Source organism: Pollicipes pollicipes, unplaced genomic scaffold (assembly GCF_011947565.3).
Source record: "Pollicipes pollicipes isolate AB1234 unplaced genomic scaffold, Ppol_2.1 Scaffold_4295;HRSCAF=5057_pilon_pilon_pilon, whole genome shotgun sequence".
Classification (NCBI taxonomy): Eukaryota; Metazoa; Arthropoda; class Thecostraca; order Pollicipedomorpha; family Pollicipedidae; genus Pollicipes; species Pollicipes pollicipes.
Window position 1 is genome coordinate 39,469,315 of NW_023596461.1, and position 20,738 is coordinate 39,490,052.

The following is a 20,738-nucleotide window of genomic DNA, read 5'->3' on the forward strand; positions in this document are numbered from 1 at the left end:
CGGGCGCAGCACGACGTCATCAGCCGGTGCGGAGAATTCGGGTGAATGCGACCAGCGCCCAACAACTCAGCGGTGGCTGCTGGCCGCTTTGGCCGTGAAACGTGCTGCGACGTCACCCCGTCTTTCGGCAAATAAGTAATGCTTAAAACTTGTTCTAAACGAGACGCTTTTCACGGTAAACGGATCACCACGTGACTTGTAGCCGTAAAGTTACCGAGGGAGAGATCAACGCAAACCAAAGGATTATTCTGAACTGAAGCTACACTCTTGCCCTCTCTCTTGCCCACACTCAAGCCTGTGTATCTTCCATTGTATGACACCGACATGCCAATGGTTTCTGCATATCACTTGGGGGTGCAGCGATACGTGGGTGCACCAAGGCGGTGGATGTAAAAGGCGGGAGCTGGCTATTCCTGGCTTGGGACCTCATATGATAGTTGATTCATACCACGCCTCTATTCATGGCTGTGGTGTCATATAATTGTACTGTCTCCAGGCCTAAATGGCGTGTTTTGGTGAACAGAGTTCCTTTAGAATCACCCAAGGAGCGGTCTGAATGCAAGTCGGTGGACGTGGTTGAGCGTACATGGAAGTTCACAAAACAGTGTGTGATCTCACTTGCGATCTAGATGAAGGGGCCAATGCCTGCGTGCATGACGGCACGCAATACGAAAAAGTGAAAAATTTATCACGTCTACATAGCTACACTGGTTCCCAACTCGACATTTATTAACGCGCGCTCGGGTGGGGTCAAATTGACTGCCCAAAGATTTTTCCAGAATGGTTTCCGAACGGCGCGGCGTAGCCGCGCCAAATTTTGCATAGCTGTTTGCAATTGAGTAGCGGATCGTTTGGTGTAACAAATTTAGATGCACCTAGTAAGTTCACTGACCTATGACAGGTCAAAATTAGGCCATGGTTTCAGCAAAGTCAATTTCCAGGGAATCGTTCAATCTGATGCAACAACGGAGTGTTTGACGAAGCTTCACATGTTTGGGATGCCTTATTAGGCAACACAAACATTGAATGAGCAAATAAGGTTGGCCTAAGGTCTGGTATAAAGGTCAGGCCAAGGTCAAAACCAGCCTGTTTTATTGCTATAGGGCTTGCTGTAAGGGGGTATTTTCCGGTGCTCATTTTGAATTCATTGATAGCAGGAGCCGCATCACACATCTTCAGTTGCCTTCTTAGAAACCATAAAAGGTCATTGACCTAAGATGACTCGGGTCGACATTTTTTAAAGAACACATTGCCAAGCAAAATCTGTCCCTTATTCAAATGCAAAACTCAGGGCAGTCTTGTATGATTTCGGTCACCATGACCTGCAAAAGGTCAAGCAAAGTCACTAAGTTTAAATGAGCTTGTGATCTTTTGCTTAGAAACAGTTATCAAGGTTCTGGGGCCACTTTGGAGACCAATCTGAAATTTGGCCTTGTTTGACCTTATTTGACAGGAAGGTCATGACCTAGTGACCTCAACCTTTGACATAAGTGAGTTCACTTACAGGTCAACACACCCTGCAAATTTGGTGTCTCCAGCTTTCTTAGTTCCCGAGATCTTAGGGGCGGGGGTAAATTGACCCCCCACCCGCGCGAAGGGTATCTAGCCGGCCACCCGGGCGCGTGTTAACCCTCAGCAGCACAGCGTCTCTTTAACAGACACCGTACATTTGAGTCCATAACTTAAAACAATTGAACTAACACATCCGTTTCAATAATTCCACAGAAACAAAACAACAGCGCGCGCCTTTATATGAGCGCTTGCCACTTTACCACCAAACATATGCGAGAGTGACGTCAGGGCCGATAAACTGCGGGCTCAGCCCTCGTGGAGCGAGGCGCGGCCTGCGCCCCGGCACTATCGGAGCCCTGCGTGACTGGCTCACATAACAGCTGTAAATCTAACAATCGCTTGAGTGATCTGGCCCGGACACGGCCCTAGTGCCGCCCCAGCGGCAATAATCAGCCCGCGATCGGTAGCCCGCTCCGTGGGCGCCGGGGCGGCGCGTGCCCGTCACCCTGACCCCTCAGTCCTCACCGTGGCCAATGGCCTCAAGCGTCGGGTCCGAGCGCTACTCGCTGGCGTCCGACGAGGTCGGCCCACCGGGCCTGCTGTGCGCAGTCCGGGTGTCAGTCAGCGACGCCCGTAACAGCCAGCTCGCGTGACGTGACGCCCGAACGGCGGATTTCTTATCGATCTCGCTCACTCGCCGCCTCAAACTGGCCGCTCGGGCTGACGGGGGAGCTGCTGAACCCCGCCTGCCAGGCCCGGTTCCCTTGCCCATCGTGAAGGTGCGACGGCATGCTGCCGTCCCTGCGTACGCGTTTCCCCGTCTGCTGCATCCCGTGGTGTACGGGCGCTTCCCCTCTGCTACATCCCGTGGTGTACGGGCGCTTCCCCGTCTGCTACATCCCGTGGTGTACGGGCGCTTCCCCGTCTGCTACATCCCGTGGTGTACGGGCGTTTCCCCGTCTGCTGCATCCCGTGGTGTACGGGCGCTTCCCCGTCTGCTACATCCCGTGGTGTACGGGCGCTTCCCCGTCCGCTACATCCCGTGGTGTACGGGCGCTTCCCCTCTGCTACATCCCGTGGTGTACGGGCGCTTCCCCGTCTTCTTCATCCCGTGGTGTACGGGCGCTTCCTCTCTGCTACATCCCGTGGTGTACGGGCGCTTCCCCGTCTGCTACATCCCGTGGTGCACGGCCTCCAGCAGGCGTCCACCGGCGGAGCGCGATACCCGGCACGCTCCGGAAGGGATTGCGGGTCGCCACTAGTTTAGTGACGGGCGGGCGCCCACCAGGTGTCCTGCTGGGATACAGTGGTAGGAGGGCTTGTTGGAACCCCAGTGCCAGCCAGTCATGTGTTTGGTTGACTGCGGTGGAGTCTAATATGATTCCGGAATAGATTTAACTGTTTTCGCCCAGAAACAGATTTGGATTTGGATGCATTGGTTATTCGCCTGAATCAAATGCGGAGCTGTTGGCTTCTGGCTCATCATTCAGTTAAAAAGAAAAAGGAGGGAAAAGAAAGCGGCGCAAATTAGACTTACTCAAACTTAAGTGAGCTTCATCCGGGAATACTTTTTGAAGGGGTGGGGGCCTTTCAACATCAGGGGTCTTTTCACCCCGGCGCCCCTGCCCCTTAGCCAATGTTCTGGATGCTCCCTCCCCTGTGTGTATGCATATATATATATATATATATATATATATATATATATATATATATATATATACATATAATGTGCATGCAATGATGCACATTTCTTGTGCATCGTTCTGTGCTTAATCAATGCGGATTCACAATGATAACCGGGATTAATTTCAGCAGTTATAATGAAGTCCGCTTTACATTCCGATTCAGTAAAATAAATAAACTTTCTTTGAATGGGTTTCAGTTTAAGCTTCAACCGTTTTTTATATTCGCAATCAATTCGGCCCAAGCAGAACCGAGCGCAATTCTGAAGGCGAGGGGCGCTCACCGGATCCGAGGTGCCTTTCCTCTTGCAGACGACCCTGACCGCTACCGAAGACGGTCCGTCGTGGCCCTGTGAACAAGCGCGGCCGGTGAGACGCCCCGCTGGCGAGCGCGCCGCCCCTCAGATCACCGGCGATACTGCACCGCACTGCTCCGCCCGTACAGGGGCGTCCGGCCGCACCGCTAGAAAGCCGAGGCGGCCGGGCGGAAGCACCTTTGTATACACAGAAAATTAGTTGGCGAACAGAACCGGGTCGATCTCCAAGAAATCAACGGCTAGATCTAGAAAGCGTCATGATGGATGTCGAACGTGCTAATGTGACGAGCGTGCATGGTCCAGAGCAGCAAAGCGTGAAGAAACGGCTGGATGTCGTGACGCAGTCAGATCACACTCCGTATCCAGGATCGCTCCGGGCGTGCATACAGCTGTGTCTGAAGACGGATTTTAACAATCTATAACTAGGCTGATGAATACGGCCTGCGCCATCGGCAGTAACGATGCAACATTATGCATGGAAATGATTGTTAAGAAAACAGTAGATTAGGCTGAACGGGCGCTTGGATGACATAGGATACAGGTTATAAATATGTTAAAGTATTTATACCATTATGCCACGTTTAAGTGTTTATACCTATAACCCATCAATATTCCGACGGTCAACGGACAATGACTGTCATGTAATTATGTGAGCTCGGATGTATCATTATCTTTGAATGTTTGCACGGAAGAGGGTATAACTCCCTTTCACCCATGCCACCTATTTATTATGATCAGCACGCATTTTTCGGGACGTTTAACAATTTTGGTATGGGGGACCAAGATCACAGAAATACTTAAAATGTCCTTTAAACGTTAAAGTAAACCAATGTCCTCGAAAGGATTGATACAGCGCTGGATTGCGTCGTCTGAGCCTCCAGGTGATAAAGCCGCGGTGTGGTTCGCAAAGTCATGTGTCCCGGAGGTGTCGGTGGTCCCGCATGCTATCGCTGGCCTGTGTCGACCTGCAGAGGTGTGTTCAGCCGTGTCATCAGGGGTGTCCAGCCGTGTCATCAGAGGTGCCCAGTCGTGTCATCCGAGGTGTTCAGCCGTGTCATCAGGGGTGTCGGGCCGTGTCATGTCACAGCGTGCGGGAGAGCGGGACAGCCGGCGGCTACCGTGAGGTGGTATCAGTGAGAGCGAGCGGTCCGTGCCATGCAGCTCTACCAGGGGCGCAGACGGGGCAACCACTCCGTACTCACGTCCAGAGCTTGCGACTGGAATGACGGACAGGAAGACGGCGAGACGTCAGTTGGCGGGCACCACGCACGACAGGGGGGGGGGGGGGGCACATCCAAACAGGAGCGGTCACGCTGACGCCGCCGCCCACCATCACACTGCATTACCGAACAACGGACCCAGAACAGCGCCAACAAGAGGAGAAAGTGACGGCGGGAGGGTACAATACAAGAGGACAAAGGGCGCGACTGCATTCACGTTGGCGTGATGAAGAATGGCGTTGCGACACCGCATGAGGTCATATTTTATCCGCGGAATGCGTACGTGACGTCCCATTGCCTCGTCCCGCAGACACTAAGAGTGAGCAGCAAAGAACCGCTTGTGCCTGTAACCAGCCACAGGGCGCAGCACAGTTAATAAAGATAAAGACGTCAGGTAGGGAAGTCAATGCCATATCGATTGCTGACAGCACAACAGCCACAAACTCAGTGGTCGCGCCACTGCCCAGGTCTTTCACGTGCTGCGTGTGGTTACATATACACTAAGTGAGCTTTGACCGGCCGCACGTCTGGTACTACAGGGCTACAACTGGGCGTGGGAGACGGGCTATGCTCGCTGATGGCCGTGGTAGCCGCCTTTAAAGCATCGGCGGGCTCGGCCGCCCGGGTGTGTGAGGCCTGTCTGAATGCCTGCCTGAATGACACGCGGCTGTCCCTGACCATCCGGATACAGCCTTATTCCTCGTGTCGGTCCCCGCAAATGTTCACCCAGCCTCGTCTGCGAGCCTGTCTCTGGACGTCTCGCTCCCGGCCATATCGCGTGTCTGTGCATGTCCCTGAAAGTACATATCCTGCAAGGCATTCTTGCCTGGTCAATGAGAGTCTGAATCCTGTCACGTGTCCAGGTTTGTCCCAGACAGTCCGGATCCCGTCACGTCCCCGCGTCTGTCCCAGACAATCTGGACCCAGTCACGTGCCCGCACCTGCCCCTGACAGTCTGAACCTTGTCACATGTCCGCGTCTGTCCCAGACAGTCTGGACCCTGTCACGTGCCCGCGCCTGTCCCTGGCAGTCTGGACCCTGTCACATGTCCGCGCCTGTCCCAGACAGTCTGGACCCTGTCTCATGTCCGCGTCTGTCCCAGACAGTCTGGACCCTGTGTCGTGCCCGTACCTTCCCCTGACAGTCTGGACCCGGTCTCATGTCCACGCCTGTCCCAGACAGTCTGGGCCCTGTCACATGTCCGCACCTGCCCCTGACAGTCTGGACCCCGTCACGTGCCCGCACCTGCCTCTGGCACTCTGACTTCGTCACGTGTTGGCGTCTGAGCGGTGCGGTGTAGCGGGACCCAGGCCGTGTCTGTCCCGGCCAGTCGGGCCGAGGTAATGACGTCCACCGCGGCCGGCCGTCCAGCCGATCGCCGGTCACGTCACGGGAGGCGCGCCCTCGGCGCCGGGGTGGGGGAGGCCCGCCCGCCGGCCGGCCGGACGGAAGTGCGCGGGGCGGGTCTGGTTCCGGGGCCAGAGGCCAGCGGATGGCGGGAGTGCGGCCTGGCAGGACTGGACGGCGGTACGGGCGGGTCCGCCCCGTCCGCGGAGGTGCCGGCTAACACGGGCGGGTCCGCCCCGCCCGCGGAGGTGCCGGCTAACACGGGCGGGTCCGCCCCGCCCGCGGAGGTGCCGGCTAACACGGGCGGGTCCGCCCCGCCCGCGGAGGTGCCGGCTAACACTCGGAGCTCTGATTTGTCTCCGCAAAATGCGGCGGTTCGCTACAAAAATCAGCAGACAGAAGAGCTGCCAGGATTGATCTCATCTCCCAACTCATCGTTACTTTCCGGGCATGACTGGCCGCATAAGCTTCCGCTGACCTTTAAAGTTACGACTGCGGCGGCGACCCTGCCGCCCCGCCGCTTCCTGTCGCGACCCGGCGCGGTCCGAGGCCGCTCAGCTGACCCAGTGCCGGGAGCAGCCACCTGGCTATTGACCCGTGCCGACCGCGGCGCTGACCCACAGACAGCTGTTGATTGGTCCCCGGCGCCGGGGCAAAAACGCATCGATCTCTCGTCGTCCGGACGCGGCCTGATTTCCGAAGTTGCGCCCACGCAGCCGGTGGGTAATTTTTACGGCAGCACGACAGCCAAGGTCGATCGACTGGCACGCACCGAGTCGGCGCCTCTGCTGAGAAAACAGACTCATCGGGCCGGCAGCTCGAAACCCGCGGCCCGTTAGGACCGGGCGCTGATGGTGTCTTTGGACACTTGCTGGGCGGGTGTGCAGTGATCTTCCTAACCTTGATTAACAAAACGAGTGAAAAATATCCTTAATTCTAACTAAACATGTCCATACTATTTCTAGTGCCTAGTGTTAGTATTTCTTGTGCATTCCCGCGTATTTAATCTAGATAATTCCAGAGACAACGATGGGCTAACCTGCATAACATGCAAAACCTACATAACCAGTCGTTGCTGTGGTGTTCTTTGGGACCGCATCGGTGTGTGTGTGCGTGTGTGATGATCATGTAAAACTTTTTATCGGAGGATGCAACATCATTTCATTTTAGCAGCTTGTCATAAGCTTCGACAGTCCTCTTTCACTTTTTATGTGTTTGTTTGTGGGTTTGTTTGCATTTGGCTCATCGTAAGGTATTTGCTAACTGTACCAGGGTTATGAATGGAGCTGTCCATATCAGTGCATGCAGCATGAGTAAAGGTGATGATGTGGATCAGCCTCGCCGAGCCCCTGCACCTGTCTCCACCCGGCGCGTGCCGCCGGCAGCCGGCGGTAGGAGCCGTTACCTCTCTGTCCAGCGCGCGGGTGAGCGTGATGTTGCTGGTGCCCGGCTGGATGGTGACGGCGTAGTCGCCTCGGTCCAAGCTCAGGCTGATGTCGCCGCGCTCCGACGGGTCGCCGACCACCTGCAAGGAGCCTGCGACACACGCTACACCGTCAGGGAGCCTGCGACACACGCTATACTGTCGAGGGGCCTGCGACACACGTTCACCGTCAGGGAGCCTGCGACACACACTACACCATCAGGGAGCCTGCGACACACGCTACACTGTCAGGAAGCCTGCGACACACGTTACACCGTCAGGGAGCCTGCGACACACGTTACACCGTCAGGGAGCCTGCGACACACGTTACACCGGCAGGGAGCCTGCGACACACGTTACACCGTCAGGGAGCCTGCGACACACGTTACACCGTCAGGGAGCCTGCGACACACGCTATACTGTCAGGAAGCCTGCGACACACGTTACACCGTCAGGGAGCCTGCGACACACGTTACACCGTCAGGGAGCCTGCGACACACGTTACACCGGCAGGGAGCCTGCGACACACGTTACACCGTCAGGGAGCCTGCGACACACGTTACACCGTCGCCGCGCCGCCGGCGGCCGGTCGCACGCCCCGCCGCCAGCGCGCGCGACCCGTGCCGATGGCCTTCGCGAGACGGCGAGGACGCCGAACGAAACGTCACGTTTCGTGAACAGGATGGGAACGACCCGCATAACTTTGAAGTGAGATGATGTCACCCAAATACAAAACAAGTGGAATCTTGAAATGCATGCACTGAAAAGAAACAACGAAGGGTACCATTTTACTGCGGAAACTCCCACGATAACCTTTCTGCGCAGGTGTGGAGGACTTCATCGCGAGCACAGGACTCATACGGAGTATAAGATCAGGCTATAAGATGACCATTTACAGGGGATCAGTTATGCACCAGCCGTGCCATTTAGACTCTATCGCGCTAGTCGATTCCACCCAAATGTTAGATGTCGTGTGTGCGATCTATGCGGTATGTCCTCGCCGGCTCCCCGTCGGGCCATGCGGTATGACCCTCGCCGGCTCCCCGTCGGGCCATGCGGTATGACCCTCGCCGGCTCCCCGTTAGCCCATGCGGTATGACCCTCGCCGGCTCCCCGTTAGCCCATGCGGTATGACCCTCGCCGGCTCCCCGTTAGCCCATGCGGTATGACACTCGCGGGCTCCCCCTCGGGCCATGCGGTATGACCCTCGCCGGCTCCCCGTCGGGCCATGCGGTATGACCCTCGCCGGCTCCCCGTCGGGCCATGCGGTATGACCCTCGCCGGCTCCCCGTCCGGCCATTTCGCAGTGTTTAGCACAGCTGGAAACTGAAGCAGTGCGCCGAACAGTCTTATATACTGCGTTGAAAAAGCCAGGGGATACATCGGTTCCCTTTGCCAGCAAGGGTTAAGAAATTACTCGTGGGTTCCCTTGAAGTGCGCGATTACTTGGCAATTCGCCGAGTGTCAGATTTGGTCCAGTACACGTATTGGGCCTGTTACTGTTGTTACTGTGGTCTACTGAGAAAAATGTCAGTGGAAATTTTTGAAAAAGCACGCCAATGTAAAACTGATATGAGGCGTTTTTTGTTTAACCAGTGTTTATGAATTATGTTGTGTTAGGCCGCCCTGTTGACATCGAATCTTAAGATAATGTGAGCGAGCTGGACGTGAGCCATGGGCAACAGCCTTTCACAACGCATAGCACGCAATTAACAAAGGTAAATGGTACTGACCTATAACGGCTCCAACTTCCAGGTCCTCCCGGACAAAAAATGTGGCGACCGAGCTGGACTCCCGTAAATAGCATCGTGAGTCTGAAACACAGGGGAGCGGTGGTCAGCAGTTTGACAACCTGAACAAAATCCTCGTAAGTCTTAAACATGGGGCAACGTTACACGTCACATTCCGAGATAGTGAGCTTGACATGACTCCAGAAAGGCCGACGGTAAAGACAGATCATCGAATATATATGGTAAGTACAGGTGGTCAGTCTACGAGGTTGCAACACAAGTGAATTACTGGTCAACTTCTCGCATACTACGTTGTAGGATGAAACGCTGTCAAAAAATATGCTTTCATTCCGATTACACTTAAATTGGGTGACTTTGGATCAAGGCTACATTCAGACAGCTCTGATACCGATACAGCTCTGATATGTGCTTATAATCGCTACTTCCAGCCAATTCCTATACACAACATACGCATTAAAATTGTTCGATTCTAAATATATTGAATTAAATTTCGCCGCGTACAATACTAGACCAGAGCCAGAAGAATCGAGACATTCATTACGCGAACGGACCATGAACCGCATTCCGACGCCTCCGAGTTCCGGGCCCTACTTTGAATCCCGGGCCGAGAGGAGCTCCACTGGCTCACCCCTCGCCTGCCGCTGACAATTTCCGTAATGTTGTGCGCTATGTGGTCCGTTGTTTTGTCTATCTAGCGACCAATTACATGATTCACGGCTTACTAATTTCTGCACATATGTGATAGACGACACGCTACCATAAATCCGGTGCGTGGTATCATTTATACCGGCAAAAACCGCGTGTTTTCTGCTTCCCATGCTCGTGCAATGCACGTGCGCCTGACACACGACCACGTGTTTGAAACACGCGCGTACAGCCCGCCGGGGAGGGCGAGTGGCGGCACCACATCAAAGTCGGCTGCCATTATGGCGTCAGTCAACAGCCGGGAAGTGGGCGAGAGGCCTGTTTATCGCGATGCTGGGGCAGTCGCTCGACCGCTGCGGCGTCGAGGCCGTCAAATGTGACGCGGTAGCGGTGCTAGGCCGTCACAAACCCTCGCTCAGCTAGGACCGTGGCACACGGACCGTCCCAGGCCATCGTACACCTCGGCGCGAAAGGAGCTGTCACCCGGCTCGCGGTGATGGGACCGTCACACCGCTGCGGTGCTGCCGCTGAAGCTGTCCTGCACCGTGGGCATGCTGGGGCTGTGGCACACCGTAAGGATGCTGGAGCTGTCCCACGCCGCTGAGGCTTCAGCGGCTGGGACTGTCACACATCGTTTACCATCTGGGACCTACACGCGCTGCCGTGTTGTTGGGACTGTCACGCAGCGCTGCGGTGCCGAGGCTGTCACGTAACGTTTGCAGTGTTAAACCGCCACACACCGTTGTGGTGTACGGACGTCACACAAGGCTTACAGTGTTCGTACCGTCACGCATCTGGGTCCGTGTGCCAAGACGTCAACTGCAGAAGTGAATAAACAGCACGCTCTCATGTGAAATGCACACCCCTGCGCCTCGAAGACCGACGGCTAACTAGCTGAGCGCCAGCCCGGTCACTTCTGCGGGGTCCAGCTCACGACTGGAAGCCGAGACCCCTACGGAACAGGAGACATGAGATGCCGATAAGAGACGAGACGTCGCGACAGTACAGCTCCGGCGTGGCGACGCATGGCCATCGATCCGACAGGCCGCGGGTGGCTGCCGCCCCTCGCCTAATGAGCCCAGAGGCGAGCCGCTGATGGTCGCGCGTGAAAGCTGCGCTACCTGAGCCACCGCCAGCGCCATCCGGCACGCGTTTCACGGCTCGCGTGCGACAATGGTCCAGTCGAGGCTAGGTGGGAACGGCGCGTCTCGGCGGGGGAAAGCATGTGGGAAGGCGCCCACTGCCCTCGTGGTGCTCAGCTAGCCACAGGGCAGTTGGGGCCAGCGGCGATCGAAGGATCCCTTCATTCCAGAGCTGTGAATACCTCAAACAAGTCGCTCCCAGTTCTGTTGCCACGGCGCCTAATCGACTGATGTCGCTTCGCTGCGAGCCCACTGGTCCTCTCGCGTACGCGCTAAATCTTGACCAGGATGTCACAAAAGCCTAGCCACGTTTTCAATGATTGCGGCATTTAGCACTAAGCGATCGCGCAGGGGCGGCGCCACTGACTTTTTCCAGGGAGCGGGCAGATTTGGTGGGATTAAAGCCTACCAAGCAGAGCTAAGGACCTACCCAAAACACTATCAAAACATTTCCTTCCAATTTCGCCCAGCCTTTTTCCAAATGATCCCCTTGTCACACATGTTGAGCACTGCCTACTCTTGGCTTGGCGGCCTTACTGGTATCACTATTCAGGTCTCTCTCTTCTTGGGTTGGCCGGCTTGTTGTGTTGTTTTTTTCATGTGCCTCCTTCTTGTACATCTGTTGAGCCAACCTTTGGATCATCTGGGGACTCCTTTTGGCCAATATGGTCTGGTCTTGACCAGCTAGAGCCTCCTATGGACCAAATGTTGCCTCTTGTGTACGTAGGCCCCCTTTTTATGTGATAAATTGGTACGTCTCGATAATTTGGGGCTCCCTCGGGCATAGGAAACTTCCTGAAGCTTCAGGGAGGGCATATTTGCTGTCCCCTTGCAAAATGGCAAGGGGAGACTGCTGTCCCAACTGCCCTGCCCTTCAGGTGGTGTCGTATCTGCCAAAGGTCCGAGCGTGAGAGCCGTGTATCCCAAGGTATTCGTACCGCTGCCAACCGTGCGGTGGGTCTTTCGTTACCGGGAACTATCAAAAATTTGACATCCCATTAGAGCTTAGCAATTTAAACGTGAATGATACGCGAGTCCAAGATTCTTGCGCTGAAAAATTGTATGCTATGTAGCTAATCATTGTTCGTTAGGAAGTAGAACACTTTCAGAATTCCTGGCGTCCATCTCTTGAGTCAGACCCGGTTCTAATGATTCTGCTGGCCATTTCTATGAAGAGCCAACGACCGCGGTGGTCGCACCAGCTCACAGCAGTCAACTTCAGTCTGGAACCTTGTCTGATCGACCGATGGGCACCTCAGAAGACGGCTACACGCCACGGTTCTTGTCAGCAGTGACCTGTCCCTAATCAGATAGAAAACGCCGTTCGTCGTAAAGAGGCCGATGCCATGAAGTAGACCACGCCATCAGCTCTTCTTCCTGCATTACCCACAACGCCCGGCCTTCTTTTCAACACGGGGCCGGGTTTTAGACGCATTCGAATGTTTCCCAAAATGGCCACCAGGGACCGCTAGGTGGGCCGGTCCAGGCGGGCGGAAGGTGGCGCCGGGGCGCGCACCAGCTCGGCGCGGCGGCGCGGCGGACCAATAGGGCAGGCGGGCATCGCTCGCCGCTGAGCATGTGGAGCACGCGCTGAATCACACCCGGGCGACCACAGGTGCGGAACATTGGGGCCGGGCGACACCGCACACGGCCTGGTCTCGAGCATCACGGCCGGCGCGTGACGCGCGGACTCCGAAGCTCCGCGAGAGAGCCTGAATCAAGCAATCGCCTCTAGTTGCGGTAGAGGTGACTCTTGGTGAGGCTCTGGGATGGGATCGTCCAAACGGACGCGCTGAGGTAACTCACTACGGCTAGCTGCTGGAAAACAAAGGAGAACTGATGGCTCCGGCTCGTTATTGTAAAGCGAAGCACTTTCGAAAGGAAATGGGCGCACAAGCCTGTTGGGTTCGGCTCAACCGACGCTCCCGATAGGCCGAGTCACGCGGCTAATGACCGGAGAGGGCCAGACTGGCAATGGAAAGCTGCTACATGTCAGACACGATGAAGCAACGGTACTTAACTGGAAGGACGGAGGACAAGGCTCCAGAAATCCCTTGTAGCTTTCTGGAGTATCTGCTTGAAATCCGGCCTTTACATAACGACTTCGAGGCAAAAGTGGGACGCCTGGCCTTACATGTAGTACATGCCAAACTTAACAGAACTGCCTCCCATAAATGCCCCCCCAAAACCCTGCCTCCACCTTGATTGCACGGAGGACCTAGATATTCCCTGGGGCTTATATATCTACAAACAGGGGCCCAGCCAGGATTTTTACAAATAAAAAAAACGCAGGTTCTTAATATTCTGCCGGCCGCCATCGATGGCGAAATAACAGAAAATGCGGACCAAAGGCTTCCCCATCCTTGGCTGCGTCCCTGTGTATGATCCAAGACTGAGCCGTCGCCTCTTCCAGCGTCCACGGCAGCGCCGGGGAGCCGACGCCTGCGGGCGTACCGGTCGGCCGGCGCCGGCGCGGTCGGCCGGTCGGCCGGTCGGTGACCCGACGGGAGGCAGCCGTGCGTCCGCGGCCCGGCTGAGCTGCGGTTGCTCGCGCCTCTGCCCCTGACGCCAGACGATGCGGGCTGCGGCCGCGGACGGTACGGCGGACCGGGTGATGGCCCAGGCCGCCGGCGCCGACTGCGGGTCGTGTCGAGCACGCCGAACTGGACCGTGAAACCATACCAGTGGGGTCTGCAGCTGCCGCGTGCTCTGGCGCTCCCCAGAGTTGGCTCTTGCTGTCTGGAGGCCCGCTCCACTTGGTTGCAAAGTGATGACCTTGATGGATCGGTGGCGGTGTGTGTCATCAGCCCCTCCCCACGCCAGCGGCGAAGGAGGGCTGAGTCTGTTGGGTCCGGCTCGTCAGGGTTCTGGGTCTGCCCGCCCGAGCCGCCAGGAGCGGGGTCTGTTCCATCAGGGGAGGCTTCCGGCCCAGTCAGGGACTTCAGGGAGAGGGTCTGCCCGGCCGGACCTAAAAGGTGCTCTGGGTGGTCAGGCCGGGGACTATCAGGCTGCTGAATCTGCCCGGCCGAGGTCTCTCAGAGTGATAATTTACCCGGCCGCAGGCCCTTCAGAAGAGACCCGGTCATGCTGCTGGTTCTGTCCGGTCAGTTCACGTCAGGGTGACGGTTTGCCAGGTCGGTGCTCGTCTGATTGCTTACTCTGCCCGGCCAGGACTCGTCAGACTGCTGGTCATGCCAGGCCGGACCGAGCTGTGCCGCCGTCTCTGACGCAGGGACGTCGGGAGAACCTGTGCCCCTCCTGCGGACCGTTGACGCCAGGGGGCAGGGGTCAGAGCGACCCACCTCGAGCCGGCAATACCGGCGGGCAAGGCGCGTGCCGCCACTTTCGCCCGCGGCGGCGGTGGTCGAGCCGCGTCGCGGCCGCGGCCGCGGCGGGAAGCGGCGCGTCACGGCCGGGCGCGCGCCGCCGCGCCCGCCGCCAACAACAGATCTTATTACTGTATTTGTGGCACGGGACACGCGGCCGGGGCTTCCACAAAAGACGCCGCCGCCCGGCCGCGGCGGCAGTGCACACGGACGAGAAAGTCGGCCCGGCTATGTTGAGCTGGACACGCCGACTGGGAGGCGCGTGCAGCGCGAGGAATTGGAGCGCGCCCGACGCCACCCCGGGCGGGGACGACCCCGGCGCACGGCAGGCGTGTCGCAACAGGCGGTCACAGCGGACTGGTGCGGGGGCGGCGGCCGCCAACAGGTGGCGCTCGCACGCGGACGGTGTTGATGCAGGAAATGGTACACCGGACGCGGCGGCATACACATGCAACAGCGGCATTACGGGATTGTCTTTAAATACCTATCACCAGACTAAATCTTACTTGGGAGAGCTGCACACAGGCGAAAACCTCATTTGAAACCTCAATCATGTTGGGGCGTTTGTGGTGCATGCACGTCAGCACTAACTCAGGTGTTTTTTTGTGTGTGTTTTTTTTAGGGGACCCTCCAGTCTGCTCTCTGACACAAATTTCCATATTTGAAGACTATTGCCGTTTGAAGTGTTAGGGATGCCGTTTTGCCGGTTCTCTCCGTTCCCTGCTATTTTTTTGAAACATCAGAGACACCGGTTGCAAATGCAGAAAACAGTGCGGCAAACAGGACGATGCGTTTGATGCGGGGAAATAATTTTGCAATGATAATAGCCACGGCAGCAAGTCCATGGGGCCATGCAGATGTGTAAATGCCAGCGGCGATCCTAATTACTGGTCGTTGGCATCTTGCATTACCAGTTTGCAAAAGGATGTTGAGTCATTGACAGTTAATCTCAGGATGTGACCTTTCATCTACAGATGGGAAGGACTTGATCGCAATTATCTGCAGATGGGAAGGACTCGATCGCAAGATTGTAAACCCCGAGCAGTGCATCATTTTAGGAGGGCTGGACAAAACTGTTCGCGATCCGTTTGAAATACGGTTGTGATTTTGAGTTGAATTATGAACTGTTGCGGCCTTCACAATGCAATAAGAGCTTCAAATGTCTTTCAGCAATAGGATTTCTTTGAATATACATTTCTTCCCTTTTTTGCTCTTATAAGGAAGCTGGAAAAGATGTTATGGTGAGTCAGTCACAAAAGCTCTTTTTCAGCACAACGGGTCGGTCGCAGGATGTAAAATGCGTCTTAATTAAATGTATTTAGCTCGTTATTAACGCGACGCCACTTTCACAACCGTAGTCTGTCCAGTGCAAACGCGAGAAAGTGGTGCCAATCAACGTCAGGCAACCCTTCCAATTCGTACATCCGTCCGTTGCAAAGTGTGGCTCTGAATTGCGTAGCAGACTTCGAGTATGAAAGATTCCAAGCCGATGCGCACCTGCAAGTACACTCTTGAATCAGGGCTTCAGTCGGAGCTGTGTCCCTGCTGGTAAACGAAGACGAAGTAGGCAGGCCACCCCTTTGACGCCGTTCTTAAAAAGCACCGCACCGGCGCGTGATGCACGTGCAGCGGCGGTCAGCATGATTCTCTGTGACGCATCACCGCTGTCCTATGACACGAATGGTGCGCGGCTGTGCTGTATGTTGCTTTTGTTTGACCGTGATTTGTTGCGATTAGATAAGACGATCCTGTTAGCTAATTCCTCGTAGAAAAACCAGGAGAAAAGAGAGATAGATGTATCGATTTTTCGGTGACATGTCTTTACCAAGACGAACAGCAGTGGTGTCCACAACAATGACTACTAATATTCGTTAGGATAAAGGCACGTAGCCGAAATATCAATACGTCTATCTTTCCTTTCACCCAAGTATTCTACGAGTAATAAGGCTAACAGGTTACAGGTTAACAAGCTCACATAGGGCTGCTGTCTTGTCTGTATGCATAATGTTGCCCGCAAATGCCGATAACAATTTCCGTTATTTGGTTGCGGTTCATGGTTTGCACAGTGGAACCTATCGCCCACCGAGGGATTGAGGACTTGATTTGTTATTCTCCTATAAAACGGCTTAAGGATTGGACTGCGACCCCTTTAAAAACGGCCTTACCCTACCATGCCTCACATACGCATATGGACCATTAAAGTTCAATCCAGGATCTTTTAGTGCAGTGTTCCCATTTTGTCGCTAAAATATGTTATGCGTTCGAGAACTGCACGCACTGTATGTCCAAAAAAGCCTGGAATGTCTCCACAGCCAAAGTGACGCTAAATCCACAACAGTCTGAAGTGCGTAGCCGAGCCGGGGCTTCAAGAATTAAATGGTTGGAACACGTGTTCCTCGGAATGGTCCACGCCCGGGCAGTACCCGCCGTCCCCTGGTCGCGGCTTTGGCACGGGACGCGCAGTGGTGCATGCAACAAGCCGTTCCAAACAATGGCGCCTTGAATGGGCGCCGACGAGCGCTACGCCGCCAGACTCCGCGGCACCGATGTACGTCCATGTTAGACATGTTCTGCCCGTTACAGGTATGCTGGTATTGTCGACGTGCATTGTGGTGCATGATGAAAATGTCTTGCACTTCCTCTTCTAACCTAATCCACAGGGCCTTGCTGCGCGGGGGCGGTACTGGTAACGTAGATTAAAAAGGAGACAATGGTGCTATAGGACAGCCATCAGATTTGTCCTTTCTTCTGCATCCATGTCAGCGGTGTGGTACGTGTCAGCGGTAATGTATCTAAGCAAGAACATTACTGCTCTCAAAAGATAGTCAGTTTGTTGATAACGAAAAACCCCCAACCTTGCCATCACTAAAGCAATGGTTGAACCGTTTCAAGCGCTGTTCGGCAGAAACAACGTGATACTATATCATGAATAGGTTTATCTCTCCTGGTTGGGCCGTTCGTGTTAAATAATAAAAAATAACAGCGTTAAATAATATAATAAATAAATATAGATTAATGAATAACCAAATCGATAAACAATAAATTAATAAAGTATTAATAATCATTAAATAATTAATAGATTAATAATAACTATTAAATAATCAATAGATTAAATAATAAATAAATAATAACAGCGTTGCCATACTTTTTACATCAAACTTTCAACATGAAAAACGGCGAAACAAGACATAAGTACCCTGAATATTCATTCAACACTCATGCGTCGCGGGGCGGTTTTCGTTCCAAGTCACCTCTTCAGTTCCATGAAAGCGCTCCGCCCGCGAAAAAAAGTTAGCGAAATTGCGAAGAAAACTTCGCATGCGTTGTCTTGGTATCGAACTAGGTGGTTATGAGGAAATGCAAATGCCTACTACCCTGACACCCCGCGGCCCGCTACTACAGTCGGCTTTGGAGAGACCATTGGAGAATAACATACAGGTCTTTCGGAAGTGTCTGAGTGCATCGTACCCACATCCCGCTTGGATGCAGCTCGATTGCTCCGAAAAGATCACTCAGTGTGACATGTCTGCTGCCCATCCAGATAAACAACCATGACATGGTTATCGCACGAGGTGTGCCGCCGCGGAACGGATCCGGAGCCGGCGCGCTCTTCTGAGGAGCGAGGTGGCCCCTCACCCCGCCTTCGCCAACGACACAATGCAAGGAGCCGTGCTTAATCGGACCCGTTTAGGATAAGCCAAAACATCAAACTCGCCCAGACATACTTGAGTGGAAGCCAAGTACGTCTCTGATCCCAGCAGCGGTCACGCTCCGGTGTGGGGTCAATTTCATCCTCGAAGGCTTTCCCGAAAAAAGCTTCCCAACGGCGTGACGGAGTCGCGCCGTTCTTTCCACAGCTATAGCCAATTGAGTGGCCAACCTTTTGGTGCCAAAAAATGGATGACTTTGCAAGGATGTACCTTTCTTGAACTACAGCAGGTCAAAGACAGGTCGTGACAGTCAGCAAAGGTAATTCTCCAGGAATCTTTCAATATGACGAGACAACGTGATGTTAGACGAATTCATACCACTTTAAGATGGTGGGTTAAGAAACAGGATCATTGCAATTAGGGTTACGACTCATTCCATAGACCTTGGGTTACGTAAGAAGTCAGATAAAGGTAGAAAATAAGCCTCTTTATGCATGTTAATCTTGCCTTGTAAAGGTAGGTTTTGTCGCTCACTTTGAAAATCATGCTTCACTTCGTCAAAATATTTATTGTCTTGACTTCATCAAGCTCAGGGGAGGTAACTGACCTGAAATGACCTCAATCAACGGTTTGCCTTAAGAAGCATACCGTCCAGGATTATATTTGGAGCCAATGGCAGATTCGGATATCAAAAAAAATCCCGCAGGTCTTTGGCTTTTTTACCTTATTGAGGCCAGATAAGGTCACTGCCCTAGCATGAATACCACTGGCATTTTGCTGATAAGCGGTCTATGGATCAAGGCTGGCCACGTGGGGAGATCACAGGGCACACCGGAAACCGACTGGAGATTGACGTTACTCGACCTTATTTGACCCGAAAGTCACGAATTCAAGACCTTTAAAACTTGACACGGGTGAGTTCAAACTGGACCCTCCGTACCCTGTGAATTTGGTGCCTTTTATAAATCTCAGGGAAGCAAAATTGCTTCCCTCCCCAACCGATTGCGGCGCATTTAACCGGCCGCCCGGACACGTGTCAAATCCGGGTCATAAAGCACTCGTTGCACGAAATTGGCGATCCCATAGAGGTAAAAGACAGGCATGGGAGACCTCAAGATCTTTCCCTTACATGTCATTATTGTTTTTAGCTCGCTGGTACGTATTATGCGTAGTGTACTGGCAATAGCATTTCTTAAAGACGCGGGGGGAGGCCGCGCCAGATTTGTAATGCAAACAGCAGGAGTCTGCATGTCTTAAAGTAGAAACGACAAAGTGCATGCAATTGAGTTCACAACCAACAACAAAAATATCAGCACATGATACGAGTAGTGGTCTCGTGGTCGTACCCGTTCCTCCTGCATCTCCAACAATAGTGAGACGCCTTCCTCACGTGACCTCCGTGACCGCTCTAGCTCACCCCACGCCCTCCCCACGTGACCTCCGTGACCGCTCCAGTTCACCTCACGCCCTCCCCACGTGACCTCCGCGTCCGCCCCAGCTCATCCCACGCCCTCCCCACGTGACCTCCGTGTCCGCTCCAGCTCACCCCACGCCCTCCCCACGTGACCTCCGTGACCGCTCCAGCTCACCTCGGCGCCACTGTCTGCGTCGGGTCTGCATGTTCAGCATCTCCGGGCCGGCTGCAGGTCAGCGCTGGTCCACGCGAGCAGATCCCGGGCCGCCGCCGCACCGTCCCGCCACAGTGCCGGCCGAGTCACGTCCGAAAACTGCGCTGACAGATCCTCTTGGTCACGCAGGTCCCTCGTCTGCGTCTGGCAGGTCCTCAGCCTGAGCCTGACCGATCATCAGCCCTGTCTGGCGGATCCTCAGCCTCCGTCTGGCCAATCCTCAGCCTCCGCCAGAAAGATCCTCGGCCTGTGCCTGGCAGATTACCCGCCAACGCCAGGTGGGTCTTCAGCCAGCGCCTGGCCGATGCTCAGCCTCCGCCTTGCCGATCCCCAGCCTGCACCAGACGGACCCTCAGCGCGCGCCTTTCAGCGTCTCACTGCAGCCGGGCGTCCCCGGAACAGGCTACGGAGCGCGTCACACACGGTGCCCGGGTCTAACTGGATCGTGGCGCGCCCCGCGGCGCGGAAAGCGCGCGAGCTGCCATGACCGGCGGCTCATTAAAATACCGCTGCGTGTCCCTTTATGGTGTCCGACACCGCACTGCGGTGCACGGCCGGCCGAAACCCCGTCTGAGGCCGCTGCGAGGGCATCGCATGTCGTCCCTAGTAACGAGCGCGATGTCAGGCGGGAGTTGCGGTCGCTCCCTTCAGCTGTTCGGCACGTGGACGGGCAACATGCTGCCGACCGATGCTCTCGCCTTCTGTCGTAGCGTTTCGACTTTAGGTGTTTGTATTCCTGCCGGAGGGTAAGCGCTGCCTGAAGGCGCGGCGCCTGTGGCGGCGCAGAGCCGTGAATCGTACCTGCCGGGTCGGAGAGTTTCCAGCAGTTTGAGGTATGACGGCGTCAGCTAATTAGTCCCAGTCACTCCAGTACCATTCAACGCCCGACGCACTTGCGGTTTCCGTAACTGTCACCAGCGGGAGCTGGGCGGCGCCAACGGTGAAGCGTGGGATAGCGTTAAACGTAAGCGCCCCTTTGGAGGAGGGCGCGTGACAGGGCAGTTGTAGTAGGACAGCAATAAGACTGGAATGTGCGGTATTCAGCGGTACGACGACCGAAGCCGAACACGTTTGTGTGCGACAGAGGTGGGGAGG

At 55.0% G+C, this 20,738-nt stretch overlaps 1 protein-coding gene across 1 annotated transcript in view; it reads right to left on the reverse strand.

The window, feature by feature from the left end:
• Positions 1–19,644, reverse strand: part of LOC119097527 (cadherin-related tumor suppressor) — a 53,842-nt gene extending 34,198 nt beyond the window's left edge. The window contains exons 1-5 of the mRNA XM_037220560.1: positions 19,605–19,644; positions 9,235–9,315; positions 7,484–7,614; positions 4,714–4,728; positions 3,479–3,544 (exon numbers count right to left, since the gene is read on the reverse strand). Coding sequence (XP_037076455.1) covers positions 3,479–3,544; positions 4,714–4,728; positions 7,484–7,614; positions 9,235–9,315; positions 19,605–19,644 — 333 coding nt within the window. The remainder of the gene's footprint in view (positions 1–3,478; positions 3,545–4,713; positions 4,729–7,483; positions 7,615–9,234; positions 9,316–19,604) is intronic.
• Between the last annotated feature and the right edge of the window lie 1,094 nt (positions 19,645–20,738).